Source organism: Podarcis cretensis, assembly GCF_951804945.1.
Source record: "Podarcis cretensis genome assembly, chromosome: 1".
NCBI classification, from domain to species: Eukaryota; Metazoa; Chordata; class Lepidosauria; order Squamata; family Lacertidae; genus Podarcis; species Podarcis cretensis.
This window is the reverse complement of record NC_137170.1, coordinates 129,188,100-129,204,426: the sequence shown is the minus strand read 5'-3', so window position 1 is coordinate 129,204,426 and position 16,327 is coordinate 129,188,100. Positions and strand designations below refer to the sequence as shown.

At 37.9% G+C, this 16,327-nt stretch overlaps 1 protein-coding gene across 6 annotated transcripts; it reads right to left on the bottom strand.

Moving 5' to 3' along the window:
- Positions 1 to 200: 200 nt before the first annotated feature.
- Positions 201 to 15,139, bottom strand: SGO2 (shugoshin 2). Of its 6 annotated transcripts, none has more exons than XM_079977583.1 (9): positions 15,006 to 15,139; positions 13,811 to 13,988; positions 11,086 to 11,261; positions 9,447 to 9,524; positions 8,681 to 8,763; positions 7,657 to 7,871; positions 3,877 to 5,565; positions 1,649 to 1,799; positions 201 to 590 (listed from the first exon to the last, which is right to left on the bottom strand). In XM_079977583.1, the coding sequence occupies exons 2-9, from the start codon at positions 13,953 to 13,955 to the stop codon at positions 485 to 487; spliced, it is 2,643 nt and encodes an 880-aa protein (XP_079833709.1). In that variant the 5' UTR covers positions 13,956 to 13,988; positions 15,006 to 15,139; the 3' UTR covers positions 201 to 484. The 6 variants fall into 6 exon arrangements, with proteins under 6 accessions (XP_079833709.1, XP_079833711.1, XP_079833713.1 ...); XM_079977585.1 differs by having other exon boundaries at positions 1,649 to 1,787; XM_079977587.1 differs by having other exon boundaries at positions 4,078 to 5,565.
- Between the last annotated feature and the right edge of the window lie 1,188 nt (positions 15,140 to 16,327).

The following is a 16,327-nucleotide window of genomic DNA, read 5'->3' as shown; positions in this document are numbered from 1 at the left end:
AGACCAACCTTCCTTATCTTGTATAAGAACCCTGTCCTCACTTGTCATTTGGTCACCCCATGTTTTTATATAGGCCTCTACATACAAGACACAACAGCTGTAACTCAGAATTGGTTCAGGCTGTGAGAAAGACTACTTTCCCAAGTAAAATGGAAAACTTCTGTTATCCTCTGAAATAATTATACAGTATTCACTTTACATTATGTGCAAAACTTGGAAACTTTAATTCAACAGTTTTAAAGTAGAATATGCTACGCAAAAGATGCTACGAAATGCTTAAACTTACATAAACTATCAACACTAAAGTTTTGTCTGTGTAGATATACTTTTGCTCACCTCATTCATTCTGATTAAAAAGAGAGTGGAAGAAAGCAATCTAGTTCAAATAAAAATCGAGTCAGTGGAATTTAGTAAAGAAGAAATAATAAAATTTGTTTAAAAAGTAGATACAACATACTGGTAGGCACTTTTCTGTATATCCTCTTTAGAGTAATCTTGATTTACTTTTAAAGCTTTGTTTATTTCTGACTTTGAAGACTGGAGCATTAAGAAATTCTGTATCTGTGAATTTATCTCCTCTCCTCAATTTGCTGAAAGGCAAAAATAATTAAATCACTAGTGGCACTGAGAATATAACTGGTGAGCTTTTCTGGCAAACATCATTCATAAATTTTACTTAGTGTAAGAATTTGTACAGAATAGCCATTCCTCCAATTAAAACACTTTGGCTGCAATCCTAACTCTACTTACCTGGGAGTAAAAAACCCCATCCCCACCCGCTTTGAAGCCCTAAAAATACATAAGTAAATTCCTTGTATTTTGTAATAAGCTGCAGTTGATTGAGAGATGCTAGTTTTGAACTTTTTCTCTAATGGGGTATTTGAAATTATGTGATATAGTCACTATACTAGATTAGTTTAGATTAACACAAGAAGCTCCTCAAAAATCTGTGTACATTTAGAAAAGTCATAGCAGCTGTGTGATTCCAGAAAGGTGTACTAATTGTGCTCGTGCTCCACTTGCAAAATGTCAGCACCTATGTTTCTTTTTATGAGGCAATGAAATGACTAATACAGATCCATCTCCTTCATGTCTACTCAAAAATATGGGTTTAATGGGACTTAGGTGGAATCACACACATAAAAAATGCTGTGAAAATGCTTTTTAAAAAAATATTTTGAAAAATACCTTGAATTTGGCATAGCTCACTGTTGCCATCTAGTGTCCCATTCGTATATTCCACTTTACAGTACAACATATTTAAAACGTTATTTATTTGCAGTTGTATAGCTGAGTCCCAAGTCCTAGGAAGTGTGAGGATAGGATTGCACTATTAGACTAGTTTGAGTAAGAGTTGCAGCTTTGTCTCTCTGTGTATGTGTTATTCCTTAAAATCAAACCTACATTTTAGGTATTATTAGTCTCAACTGTCATGATTATGGAAATTGTTTCAATAAACTCTCACAAAGTAATTATTCTACTCTCCTAAAATGTTTCTGGGTCACTTTTCGGATTCTTTCTTGTACAACTGTATGTTTCCATAAAATATGTGCTTGATAAATGCCAATTGCAGAATAAGGTGTCAAGCATACTTTGAAAAATATTTAAATATAACAAAACAAAAAGAAACCATCTGTCAAAAACTAACCTGTTGATTTTGGGTTCTTTGTAGCAAACTGTAGCTCGCCTGCGTCTAACAGGTGATGTGGAATTTTCTTCTAAGTCTTTATTGGGTTTTGGAAGGGAAGGTGCTTTGATATTTGTCAGTTCTTGAAGAGGCTTACGCCCTGAAATTACAGCTATTATTGAATCACTAATTGCAAAAATATCTGGAATGTTAATAAACTTGAAAAAAAAATTAAATATATATTTTTGGAGACACAGTGGTGTGGTTGATTGCATGCCAAACTTAAATTGGGGAGACTTGAGTTCAGATTTTGTTCAACCATGATACTTGGTGGCTTTGGGACAGTCACCCTCTCCTAAAACTAATTTATCTCACAGAATTGTTGTGAGGATAAAATATTGGTGGGCAACATAGCTATTTCTGGAAGACCAGTAGGATGAAACTGTAATTAATTAATCAAACACAAGTTACCGGGTAAGCCATGGTATTTGAAATGAACTTTGTGATTTGTAAAAAGTAGATGCTGTAATATTCCCAGTTTTAGCAACTGAAACATAGCTGAAGTGAGAAGTCTTAATGCTATTTCCTCACCTACTGCATCAGGCAATACAACTGGTAGCATAGAAGTACAATGTTTCATTACAAGGAGGGCAAACTTTATATAGAGTGTGAAGAGATGTTGCATTTGTGAACACGGAGGGACACATACCTGTGAGCTGCAATCAATCACATAACTGTTGTGCATGTTCACCATATTTAACCACTGTGTCTCCCTTTAATTATTATTACTGTTTATCAGTCAACTGGATAGCTTAGTTGGTTACAGCATGGTGCTGATAACACCAAGGTTGCAGGTTCGATCCCTGTATGGGATAGCTGCATATTCCTGCATTGCAGGGGATTTGACAAGATGATCCTCAGGGTCTCTTCCAACTCTACAATTCTATGATTAATTTTTTGCCACAGCAACTTAAAATGACTTACAATATTTTAAGCAAGCCCCGTATACATACATTCAAACCAACACTTTCTTTTTTAAAAAACAAAAAACAAAAACCCTGTACACTAAAACATCCCATCCATGAATTAAAAAAAGCCATAGATGATTAAAAACAAAACATTTTGCCTGGTCTAAATACATGTAAAAATTGGCAAGCTTCCCTAGGGAGAGCATTGTACAAATGGGGAGCCACCACTGAAAAGGCCTGTTCTTGTGTTGATACCCTCCAGACCTCTCATGGAGGTGGGCATACAAAGAAGGGCCTCAGATGACAGTTGCAAGGTCTGGGTCAGTTCTTAAGGGGAGAGGTGGTCCTTGAGGTATTAGGGTCCTGATATGTGTAAGACTTTATAGGTCAAAACCAGCACTTTAAATTGGGCCTGGAAACTAACCAGTATCCAGTGAAATCAGACAAGGATTGGTGTTACGTGCTGAAACCGTCTTGCTCCAGTGAGCAACCTGGCCATTGAATCAGCTGCAGTTTCAAAATCATCTTCAAAGGCAGTCCCACGTATAACCTATTGCAGTAATCTAAGCTAGAGGTTACTAGAGCATAGACAACAGAATTTAGGCTATCCTTCTCCATATAGTGGTGTAACTGGGCCACCTATCGAAGCTGATGGAAGGCACTCAATGCTCCTGAGGTCACTTGAGCTTCAAAGAACAGCAATAGATCCAGAAGCACCCCCAACCTACATATCTTCTCCTTCAGAGGAAGTGTAACCCCAAAAAGAGCAGTCAGCTTTCTGTTATCAGGTCTAGGGAACCACCCATTAACAAGTTTATTGTATGGCATAAATGTGCACGGACTATTATAGCTCACTTTATCGGATATACGAAGTGGGCTAGAAGGCCATGAATATGAGGCAACAATCATTAGATTTTTAAATATAGCTCAAAAGTTTTTGTATACCCCTGTAGGATACCACTGATGGGCATATAAGCATCACTTCATACCAGAAAAGCAGTTAGTGCTACATGCGCTTCCAGATACTAACCAGAGCATAGTACATGATTCCTAATCACCCAGAGCTCACTACCTGATCCATAATGGCTATGGTCCAGGCCTATTCAATTGCATATATTCTAGTTTTTTTCATACAGGGATGTATATCGGAAGAATTCAAATCAAGTATTATTAAAATCACAATACCCACCCAATTAAATTGGGGAACAGGGCCAGAAATTGACAGAGTCAGACTAATACCTAGAGTGCGTTTCCTAATATCCAAAGTAAAGCTACACATACCAAAGTTTGATACTGGTCTTTTGCTGCAAGACTCTTCACAAATTATGTTCACATTCTCTGTGGAAGCATAGTAATTTTCTTGGTAAATTCTTGAGAATTGCAATATTTCAGGGTTTTTCAGAACTGGAATGTTTTTTGGAATTTTATGGAACTCAGTAGCTATTTCAGTATTGTTAGAAATTACTTTCTCTACACTTTTACCTTGATCACATGAACAAAGACTATAGGTCTTCTTGCTTGGGTTTGGTGTAGAATCTACCCTTTCTTTGGATGTTTCAACACAACATTCAGCTGCTTTCTTTAGGTAACGTGAAATTGTAACATGCTGAACATTGGAATTTCTCTGAATGTTTTCATTTCCTTCATGTATATTCTCAGTATACACATTTTCATCATGTAATTTTTGTTTCACAGAAGTTTTTTTCTGAGAGCTTGGGTATATAATGTATGTCTTCCTACCAGCTTTTGCAAAAATTCTTCTTTTATCACCATGTGAAAATTCTTCATTAATTTGATCTGTTTTAGGAATACCTAAAGCATGAGCAGATCTCTCTGTTGTTGTTCCAAAATTGGAAGACACTTCTCTCTTATTAAAGCCACTTTTTATACCAGTCTTTTCATCTTGTATAGTCTGGCTATTAGAATTGCATACTTTTGATCTAGGCCCTTTCAAATACTGCCCATTTTCCATTTCACTGTAATGTGATTTTTTTATTTTGGAAACAACAGGATAGGACTCATTTATGTCTAAATCCTGTATTGAAACCACACAGCTTTGTACTGGTGGCAAGCTTTCAATAGAATAACCTTCTAATGGTACTTTACCGCTAGGTACGTTAAAATCATGTTCTGGGACCTGGCTGTCTGAATTCTGAGCTGTTTTGAAAATTGTATCTTTCATTTTTTCTTTTTCTAAAACATGAGTTGTTTGCTGTAAGTCTACAAGTCTCAGGGGATGCACCTGTCTGTCATTCTTGTTACTGTTCTTGAAATCTTCTCCAAGTTTATTGGTGTTCTTCAGTTTCATTTTCTCATCATTTCTCATTTGAAACAATCCTTTTTCTGGTGGTAGAACATTTTTAGATTCAACAATATCAATATCTTTAACTTTTGCATTACTAGGAACTTTCTTGTTACATTTTTCAGGTTTAATGTTATATTTATCCTCAATCTGTTTTTCTGTACTTTTCGTTTTCACTTTTCTCAAAGTTGCTGAAATTTTATCAGTTTTTACTATTTTAGCGTTCTCAACCTTGGCTTTTGATTTAATTAAGAGTATCTCACCTAGTTCACTAGCAGTCAATTCCATGTCAGCATCATATACAGTTTCTTCTGGCTTTTTACCATTTATAAAACATAGTTTATCGATGTGATCAGACTCCTTTCTAGGTTGAGATGATTTAGTGCATGAAACATCTTTTGGGGCCATCTGACCAATAGTGTGGACTTTGTCGGTGTCACAATGCAATATGCTATTTTGCTCTGTTTTACTCTCAAAATTGTTTATAGTAGACTGAATATTCGATGTGCAGGACAGTCCTCGTTTCTTCCGTTCAGTCACATATCTTTGGATTAGAAAAGGACTATTGTGTGCTTTTGATTGTCTTTCATATTTTTCTACAGAAGATGTATTATCCAGATTCAGCTTAAAGGTCCTACTAGACATCCGATCCATACATGATGTATTTTCTGCAAACAAAGCAAAACCAGGTTCATTTACATTGCATAAACAGGAAAGGGTTTTTTTCCCATTTGGAACATGCTTTATTTTAATCTTCAAAAACAATTTCAGCTTGCCAGATGGAACATTCTCCCCTTGCCTACAGCTGTGCTGTTCTGATGGATCTCCAGACACCCAAGAGCCATTTGGGGAGAAGCATGTAGGGGGCACGCAAGGAGAAGGGAAAGCAGGGCTTCAGCTGACAGGGTTTGTCAGGGAAATCCCACCCATTATTAGTAACAATTTATATATCAACAACATGCATCTGTTTAACTGAAACTGTTAACAGTGTTTTTATCAATATCAGATGGGAGACCTGAACAAACCTATTGATACTGGAGCTATTTTATTCAAATTGGTCTGTAACCTACTATAGTGTTTTAAATAGCTTACATAAAAGCATCTTATGTGCCTAATTTTTAAAAATATAATGAAAAAAAATTTGGAATAACATTATGCATTTCTGTGTTGGTGTGTCCCAACATAAATGTTCATTTATTGTCTAAGATTCGAACGAGACATGAATCATATATCTAGCTCTATTGTCCCTGATTTTATAAACATAGATTGCCAGCATGAAACACCCCCTCCCCGCAATCTGAATCAAGACACAGGCATGGAGTGGGAAGTAAGGGGCTTTAGTCCTTTATCCCCTTCTGTGGACCTGATGCAATATGCACTGGGGTGAAATTCCTCCAGTGGGTGTATTTTTCCTTTACAAATTGCATGTACTAGAGATCCAATATAGACAAGAACTACAATGAAGGGAAAGGGCTGAAGACATCTACCCACCATGCCGGGGTCACAATCCAAACCTCTCCTGCTGACAATTTATATTTTAAAAGTCCTATATTGAGACTCTTTCTTTCTGCAACATTTGGTAGGGAGAAAGGACCCATTAAAATTAAGTGAATGCAATAAAATATGCTGTATACTGTAGCACCCTGCTTGTGGTTAACGCTTAGCTGGAATGAAATATTCAACGCAGCAATAGAGAAATTAAAATAATTATTTATTTGTCAGACAAATAAATATGAGGCACAGTGGTATATGGTTACCAAGCTCTGGCCTGGCCTCCTGCCATTCTGGCCAGCACTTATATTTCCTTAATCCAGCCCCCTTGCTCCTCCTGTGGCTGCCTCTGTCCAATCAGCCTGGTTGAAATTCCTATTGGCTGTTTGCTAGAACCAATCACAAAAGATACACCCATTTCCTCTCGCCCTTTTATGGAAATCAAAAAGCTATATATTCTTCTATCTATAAATGACAAATAAGTAGTAATATATCTTACATGTGTCTCAACAAGGAATCTTAATTACCAGCTCACCTCTTGCCCTCCTTGCCCTATTGCCTTCCAAAACAGATGATTAATCTTGAATTTTTATCTTAAACATATGTCAAGGATTTTGAGTTCACATCAACATTGAGAGATCTCCTTCATCTGAAGGTTTCCAAACAAAAGGCCTGACAACCATATATCAGGAGTGCTTGATGGCGTCTCCTGTCTGACAGGAGGTTGGGCTGGTGGCTGACTTAATTTCAGGATAGTTACAACTCTTACAACTATATGAAATAAGAATCTAGCATTTCTTAAATCCTTTGCATAATTATATTTAAGCTAATATATTTAATACATAAATAACCTTTTAAAAGGAAAAGAAATCTTAAAAGGATCTTAGTTTAAGAAAGAAACAGCTTTAGAAATGTTCTGTTCTGTTTCTGCCAGCCAGACCAGTTGCTTTTTCACTGCTCTTGACCTTTTTAACCTTAGGAAGAAGATATGGCTCATTTTACTATTTATCAACCCTTAATTTGTAGGGTCAGTGTAACCTTGGCTGTCAGCCTGTAATTCCCTTTTTACGACTTTGAGAATTGTTTTCTGCTATAAATCAGGGGGCCCCTTTGTCTAGGAGAAAAACATTCTGCCAAGGTTCTTAGGCAGCTGGTCTTCTGCCTGGCATAAAACATTTATGAATTTGAACTCATTTTTAAAACACAAGCCCTGATTAAACATATAAGCTTTAATAAAAATGCAGGCTTATGATTAGATGCCTCAATACCTTTTGTAAATTTATTTGCGATAATTACTGTTTCTATTTTATTTGTTTCACTTGATTTTGATATGTTTTTTTCAGACACAAATAATTCTGCATTGATTTGATCTGCTGCAGTTTCCTTTGATGTAACAAGATCATCAGGTACACAGACTGATATGTTATTTTGCTGATTTCCATCATGTTCTTCAGTCTGAGTGCTCACATGTTGCCTGATAGTTCTGAAAGAACAATTTTTATGAAAGTTAATAAAATGGGATTCACTTCAGCATTTAACTCATAAGTAAACTTCACTTTGTTCAGTGGGACACTACCAGATAACAATGCACAGATTTGTAATCTAATACAGTAATGAATCACATTCTGTGTTATAAAAACCCAAAAAATAAGTAGGAAACAAGATCTAGTGTAAAACAGAAGTGTATGAGATTACATCTAAGGAGAAAAACTGCTAGCAAATGTACTACTGTAAACTACCTTAACCTAAGGCATAAATTGCTATTCCTAATAGCCTGCAAACAATTACCATGTATAGGTATAAATTATGTTTTTGTTGGCAAAATACACATAAATGTCAGTTAATAAAAGATCAGAGTCTTTGTCATGTATTTTTCCAGGAAAGACTATAATCCTGCATGTATACTAGTTAAATCCTGTTAACCTCAGCAGGATTAGCTATGCAATCCTATACAGTAGATGTCTACTCAAAAGTAAATCCTGCTGACATTAATGGACTTTACTTCTGGGTGTGAGTATAGAGTTGCACCCTCAAGCAGTCAAACTGTACATATGATTGCAGCCTAAAACACAGTTTATGCCTGACACTATGAATGAATTGTGTTTAATTATACTGTATCTAGTTCTTTTTATTTATAAGTACAAAAACTAAACTAAACTTTAAAGTCTTATTTAAAGCATCCCTTAGGAACCTGTGGGACTGTAGCCCTGATCGATACAATTTTTTGGCAGGTTTTATTTAAGGTTCACATTTTGATTTCCATCTAGATTAATAAATCAATTTAAATATTACCTAATTGGTTGATCAGAAATCTCAGGCTTTTGACCAGAACTGTTGCAGTGGTGTTTTTCCATTGCTAAGGGTTTTTGAATATGCTGTTTAAAAAGAGGAAAATGCTCAGAACACTTAAAGAGAAATTTTATGTACAGTATGTCTATAGAGAAATAATTCCCGGTTGAAGGGGGTTTGCTCCCAGTTTTGTGGGTATAGAATTGCACCCATACCAATATATTAAGATTTCGAGTGTTAAACTATTTCAATGAGAACAATTTTAATACAGTAATGTAAAGTGTAAAGATTAGCAGCTGTAAACTAGGAATATATGTATAAAGCACAAATACGCAGATTAAGAAAATATTTGCTCCCATAATGTAGTTATTTCATTGAAATGCCACTCTTCTTGTGCACATATTGAGCATTTATAACAGAAAAAGTTTATTAATAAACCATTGATTTTGTACATGGGTATCATTTTACTGCTAGAAAGTACAGTACAGCAATATTGTGTATTATGTTAGTTGAAGTCATCTAGTTGTATGTTTAAATCTATATAAATATATCAACAATACAATTGGATTTCCATTGTTTTGATCAACATGTTTGTCCTGCTGTACCTGTACTTTAATCAAACCTCAAAAGTAAATCCACAGCTAACTTCTGAAAAACCAAAGGAATATTGATCACCAAATCAGTTTTTATACTGATTTTCAAAACATGAAGGCATACAGTAGCAATTCCCTCTTCACCCTATGATAATAAGCGTCACAAAGCAGCATACCTCTGAAAGAGTGCTCATTTCAATTGCAGTTGAAATGTTATTATTCACGAATGCTTCCAGTTCTATGAGAATTTTATTCTGCATACAAAAAAATTAAATATAAACATAATCAAAACTTTTATTTAACGCAGTTAGAAAGTTAGAGAAAAACAATGATAAAAAGGATTTATCTTTCTGGAGGAAAGAAAGAGACAGTTTTGAGAAATTAATATATTTTATTTGGGATTAAAGAGATGAAATTTATCTAAAAACAAGAAAACATCAAAAGATTTTTATAAAATATATATTGTAAAACCTTCTCCCGCTCCAGCCAGTAGCATTTCCCCCTCTGCTGTTTTACACATAAAGCAATGTACCTTATACAGAAGAGATTAAGGTTCAGCAGTATATCAATGTTTACCTGATGAAGAAAATGTGTTACCCAAATGGCTGATTGTGTGATTGTTCATGGTTTAAAAGAAACTTTGGGTGCATAGCTCCAGTTGCTGGGCATGCATGCACACACAGGGTCTGAGTGTGACCAAGAGATAAGAAACATTTTGCCCTGATATAACAGGGAAGATACATGTATACTCATGGACATACTGTAGCTGGTGGGGGGGGGGAGGCTGGGGGGCAGCTACCCCCCCTCATAAATCAAGTAAATAAATAAAAATAGTTAACTAATTGATCAATCATGTTGCAGATAGCTCAGTTCAGCCCGCCTCTTGCAAAATCCTGGCTATGCCCATGTGCATACTGAAGGAGGTGAGGACAGGTGACCCCACCTAGGTCTGTGTAGTCACCCCCCCCACCAGGTCTCAAAACCAAATTTCCCCTTTCTCTCTTCTAAAATCCACAGCTTCAGCTTTTCTCACATTTTCTCACAAGATGCTGCTGCATAAGCAAAGTGTTCTTTTTATCAGTGGAAGAAAGCTTCAAAAGCTAATGAATGGCTCTGTCAATGCCAAGCAGAAGCAGGCATGAGAACTGAGTCTTATCTCACCCAGTTGCAACAAATCTTGGACATGCTGGCACGCAGGCTTCTCAACCCCCTTTCTTCCTGGGAAGGGCACCAGGAGTCCCAAGACAGGAGTTTCTGTTCATGCTCAGAGGAAGCTCATGAGGCAGGGCTCCTGAGGAGGTGGAGAAGGGGGGCAAGGGGCCTGGAGGGAATATATGCTGGGTGCAATGACTGTAAAAACTTGTGCTTGCTGTAAATGATCATGCAAAGCTCCTTCTACCAGCCAGGAAGGTAGAATAAACAGCTCTTTCTCTGGTTTAACCCTTCGGTGTCTCTGTTGACTCCTTCTTCCCTCCCCCCGGGGCGCAATGCTCTTTCCACCCGTGAAAAAGGCCTAAAAAGGCTACACATACCGCTGATGTAATTCCCATTATGTTATATCATTTGCATCATAATGCTTATCAAAATCCCACTGAACAGGATCTTTGAAACAGATGGATGCTACGCAAGCATTCCCTCTCCTCCCACATGCACTCTTCTGGGGGTTATTCCAACCTGACCCATCCCCAGCCAATTTGGGGAGTATGATGATTGTGGGGATGCCCTGGGACTCATAGCTGAATCCCTTCCCCATAAGTTTTATTTTCACAATATATGAATAATGTACTAGCGCAAACAGTATTTTTCAGAACATACCAGGCAATTCAGCTTTTGGCGCAGTAAGACATTCTGCAAATGCAGCTCATCCACTTCTTTCTGTAATAAGAGCTTTTCATTTTTTAGCTTCCTAGAATTTTCTTTCTCTGTGCTGAGGGCCATGGCCAGAGCTTTATTATTGTGTTTCAAAGAAATCTTAAAAAGTGACGAGTTGCCTGCATAAAATAAAAATATGAAATAATTTGGGATTTTAAAAAACAGCTATGTATGAGTGTGTTTAAAATATGTATCTATTCTATTTCTGTATGTTTAAAAAAATTGTTTTGTATTTATTTTAAACCTGCATCCAGACTCATATCCACAACCATGGAATAGTTATACAGAAGACTTACAAATAAATACTGATATTGCTAATACTCTTGCACTCTACACAAAAAATTAATTTGGAGGTGCCAAAACATATGTTTCTTCACTATTAAAAATTAATTGCGAGGAATTGTATTTATTTATTTAAAACCTTTAAATATCACATATTCAAATATAGTAAAAAACAAATAAAATCCTTCAGGCCTATATACTTGGGGTAGCTAATATGATGCCCCCCAAATGTTGTTGGACAGGACTACTTGTTGGGCTTACACTTACATAGGAGTGAATTCTATTGCATTCAAAGCAACTTACATCTGAGTAAGCATATTGAAGACTGCAGTTAAACAATTACAATTTTCTAATTAAAATGCTTGAATGACAAAGATTGTGCTCTTTTCTTGTGTATAGTTCTTGTAATCTTGCCTAACCATATTTTCTAATTTCTAGAAAATTGCTTTCTATAATTTCTAACAAGTCAGAATGCAAGCACCACCCCTATATACTATATTACTGAGTGATAATTGAAGGAGTAGTACGGGATAAGGGAATATTTATTATCAGGATTTGATAATGAATTAAATTCTACAGTATATCATACTGAAAATGGCCTTGCCTTAAAGCACGGCGGTTGTCCGCCCCCCCTGCATTTCACAGTGCTTTCCTCACTAGCTGTTCACATCAGCAAGGTTAGATTTGTTTATGTTTGTGTACATATCGGGATGTTGATGGACAAGAGTTGTGTTAAGTTGTGGGTGAACATATCAGACGACACAGCAATTCTTCAAACAGCTCTTGTTTGTTCACAGGCCAGAACAGAACTGAACTGAAGGGTTCAGCCAACCTGCTTATATAGAGCGCCACAACGCAACAGTAACCATCTTCTGTAACTATCCAATCACTGAACGTCACTTTCAATCCCTTATTTGCATATGTGGACCTGAGTGAAAACTATCTACAGTATCCCCCTGCTGACCCAGGGTGAGAACTTCAGTACATAACAGGTTGTCTTTACCCTGTGCGGAGATGTTCACAACTAGAGACAACTTAGAAATGGCTTAAGAAATCCACTCAGTGTGAAGCTGGTTTGAGAAGCAATGCATTTAGGATATGTGCACACGTATTAGAAACCTAGCATTGGAAACTGTGAGTACACAATAAGCAGCGGTGGGAATACAGTCTGAGAGACAGTAATATCACAGGGGATGCCAACCATTTGGGGTCCCTGAGTGAAACTGAACCTTTGAGGAACACCAGCCACTCTGGTGGCCAATCTCCTAACCTCCTCCATGTTTCCTTCTCCTCTCTTGCTTGCTCCATTTTCTGTCAGCTGCCAATCTACATGATTGAAAACCACATAGAGCTGAAAGAGGGAAGAAATGGGAAGTGCAATGGTACCTTGGTTCTCAAACACCTTGGGACTCAAGCAACTTGGAACCCAGACACTGCCAACCCGGAAGTAAGTGTTCTGATTTGCAAACTTTTTTCAGAAGCCGAACATGCTCCGTTTTGCGTGTTACGCTTCTGATTTGTGTGCCACGCTTTGATTTTGAGCGTTATGCTGAGGTCTGTCTGTTTTTGCTATTTATTTTGTGTTTTTGTGGCTTTTTTTTGTTTTTGTGACTGTGTGGAACCCAGTTCAGCTACTGATTGATGGACTGCGTGACTGCAGTACATTGTTTATTGCTTTCATTTTATGGCTCAGTGGTCTCATTAGATAGTAAAATTCATGTTTAACTGCTGTTTTAGGGGTTGTTTTTAAAAGTCCATTTTGCATTACTTTCTATGGGAAAGCACGCCTTGGTTTTGGAATGCTTTGGTTTTGGAACAGATTTCCAGGATGGATTAAGTTTGAGAACCAAAGTACCACTGTATGCTACTTTTCCAGCTTCCTCTCCTTCAGTTCCATGCACTTTTTGGGGAAGCCACCCTTGTCAGCCCATGAAGAAAAGGGCAGTAAGGAGTAGCAGTGGGAGGGGCAGATCCTCAAGGTCATTGTGCCCACATGCATAACATTATTAATCTTATCCTATTTTATTTGTACAAGCTACTGGTTTATTTATTTAGAAGCATTTATAAACCACTTAATATTTTAAAACCACCAAGTACTGTACAACATAAAAACAACAAACAATATCTTTTTTAAAAACAGCAACATAAAAACCAGTAAAAACAAAAGGTATAATTATGCTAAGACGGTGTGACTGGCCCAAAATTGCTGAATATAATTTGAATAAAGGTTTCATGAAACATTGGCTCTTTTTTCATTTTGGATGAATGTATTTTTGTAGACATATTACACTGGATATTTTTAAAAGTGCTATTACTTAAGGAGGTCTACAAGTATTTTATTTTTCTGAGAGTTACATATATTATCAAAATTTTAGTTGACACTCACTTCTTATCTTAGTTTTGATTTTACATGCAAGAGAAGCATTCAGCTTCCCAGCTTTTAGAGATCCGTTCTTCTTCCCCCCAACACGTCTTTTAATATCTCCAAAGATCAACGAGGAAGATGCTTCTGGAAATGGATTGCTTTCCATTTTAATGGATTCAGTTCATTACCCAGTAGAAATCTAACAATGGATAACACAAAGAAAGATATATTAATGTTTTAGTGGATATTTTTAGTTGCATAGTTTCAGTTAAGGGTTATCATACTCTATTATTCACCATGTGGGTCTTGTATTCATTCTTAAACAAACAAACAATTTTTAATATATCTTTAACCAACTCATTCACTCTATAGAATCCCAAGTTATTCCACACATTTCCAAAGTATGTAAGGGACATGAGAGAAAAAGTAGTGAAATTACTATCTAACAGTCTCTCCAGAGCTGGCCATGTGTGAGACTCCATTTGGAACTATTAACATATTGAATAAAATAAATCAGTCAGAAAGGAAATGACTTTTGTTGGACCGTCCTTAAGTCTTTTTTGAACACACTAGTTAAATAATCTACTTCAGATTTTCCTAACAGCACTTCCTTAATTGTTCAATTCAAACATCAAATTCAAAGTTGCGTGTGAGCTATTATTAATAATACATGCAATTTGTATCCTGTTCTTCTCCTGCAGAGAGCTCAGGGCAGCCTTTCTAGGCCACAAACAGGAATTACAAAGTACAATATTGGGGAAATTATTTTTGAGCCCTCTCCATTAGGAAAAATGTGTAAACCACGGTAGAAAGACACAGGGGAAGCCCTGTTTTTTACATGGCTGAGGTAAATGATCAGGGCCGGATTTAGGTTTGATGAGGCCCTAAGCTACTGAAGGTAATGGGGCCCTTTATATGTCCAGTTGTCCTTTGTCAACAACAAATTGTCAGTTTTTTGTGTTGAATATATGCTATATAGTAATTTAAGGACCTAATAGGTATCTAAAGCCATTTGCACACAACAAATAGGAGCCTACACAACACAAAACACTGTAGGTCTTATTTTATTTTATCTTATATTTTGGAAATGTACATCCAGTTTTCCCCCTCCTTTAAATGTTTTAAGAGGCCCAAGAGAGTGGGGCCTTAAGCTATAGCTTGTTAACCTTATAAGTAAATCCGGCATTGTAAGTGATCTTTCCCATTTATTATTTACTTGAGGAAAGGGACTCGAGCTCACAGGCTCCCCGGGGTCGGTTTTTAAAAGTGGCCTTTTTTTAAAGCAAAGTTTGAGGTAAAAGGAGGCAACAAAGAGTCGTTTCTCCACACAGCTCCCCCACCGCTCTAGTTCCCGCCAAAGCGGCGGCTGGCGGGGCGCTGATTGGATGGCCCGTCCCTCGCGCCGCAGCCGTTGAAACCGTTGAAGCCCGTGGAGGGCGCGCGCACGAGCAGCTGCGGCGTTCCCGCCATCAGCTGCTGCAACCCAGCCGAGGGCGACCCGGACGGCTTTGCCTCTCGCGAGCCACGTGGGCGCGCGCGGGGCGCGTTGCAAAGCTTTGTAGCCCGATCCATTCCTACCCACGTCTTTGCTCAAAAACTGAAGCCCCACGGGGTTCAGTGGGTAAACTCGATGTTTGCTCTCTCACGCTCAGCAGTGCATACCCAAGTTCAAATTGACCCCTGGGGAAACAGAAAGAGGTCGCTTTGCCCCTGTGTCTTCAAAACAAAACCAGAATTTGGAAACGTTTTGGGAGAGCTGCTATCTCCCCAAACAGAAGAATTTTACTAGTTGAGGCTGCACTCCTATACAGTGGTACCTCGGGTTACATACGCTTCAGGTCACATAGCTTCAGGTTACAGACTCTGCTAACCCAGAAATAGTGCTTCCGGTTAAGAACTTTGCTTCAGGATGAGAACAGAAATCGTGCTCCGGCAGCAGGAGGCCCCATTAGCTAAAGTGGCGCTTCAGGTTAAGAACAGTTTCAGGTTAAGAATGGACCTCCAGAACGAATTAAGTACTTAACCTGAGGTATCACTGTACATGCTTAAAAGGTAAAGGGAACCCTGACCATTAGGTCCAGTCACGGACGACTCTGGGGTTGCTGCGCTCATCTCGCTTTACTGGCTGAGGGAGCTGGCGTACAGCTTCCAGGCATAGCTGTCAACTTTTCCTTTTTCTTGTGAGGAATCCTATTCGGAATAAGGGAATTTCCCTTAAATAAAGGGAAACGTTGACAGCTATGCTTCCGGGTCATGTGGCCATCATGACTAAGCCGCTTCTGGCAAACCAGAGCAGCGCACGGAAATGCCGTTTACCTTCCCGCTGGAGGGGTACCTATTTATCTACTTGCACTTTGACGTGCTTTTGAACTGCTAGGTTGGCAGGAGCAGGGACTGAACAATGGGAGCTCACCCCGTCGCGGGGATTCACACCGCCAACCTTCTGATCAAACAAGCCCTAGGCTCTGTGGTTTAACCCACAGCGCCACCCGGCAAATCATATTGCTGACCAATTGTTTTTGTAGGATTGCGCTGCCG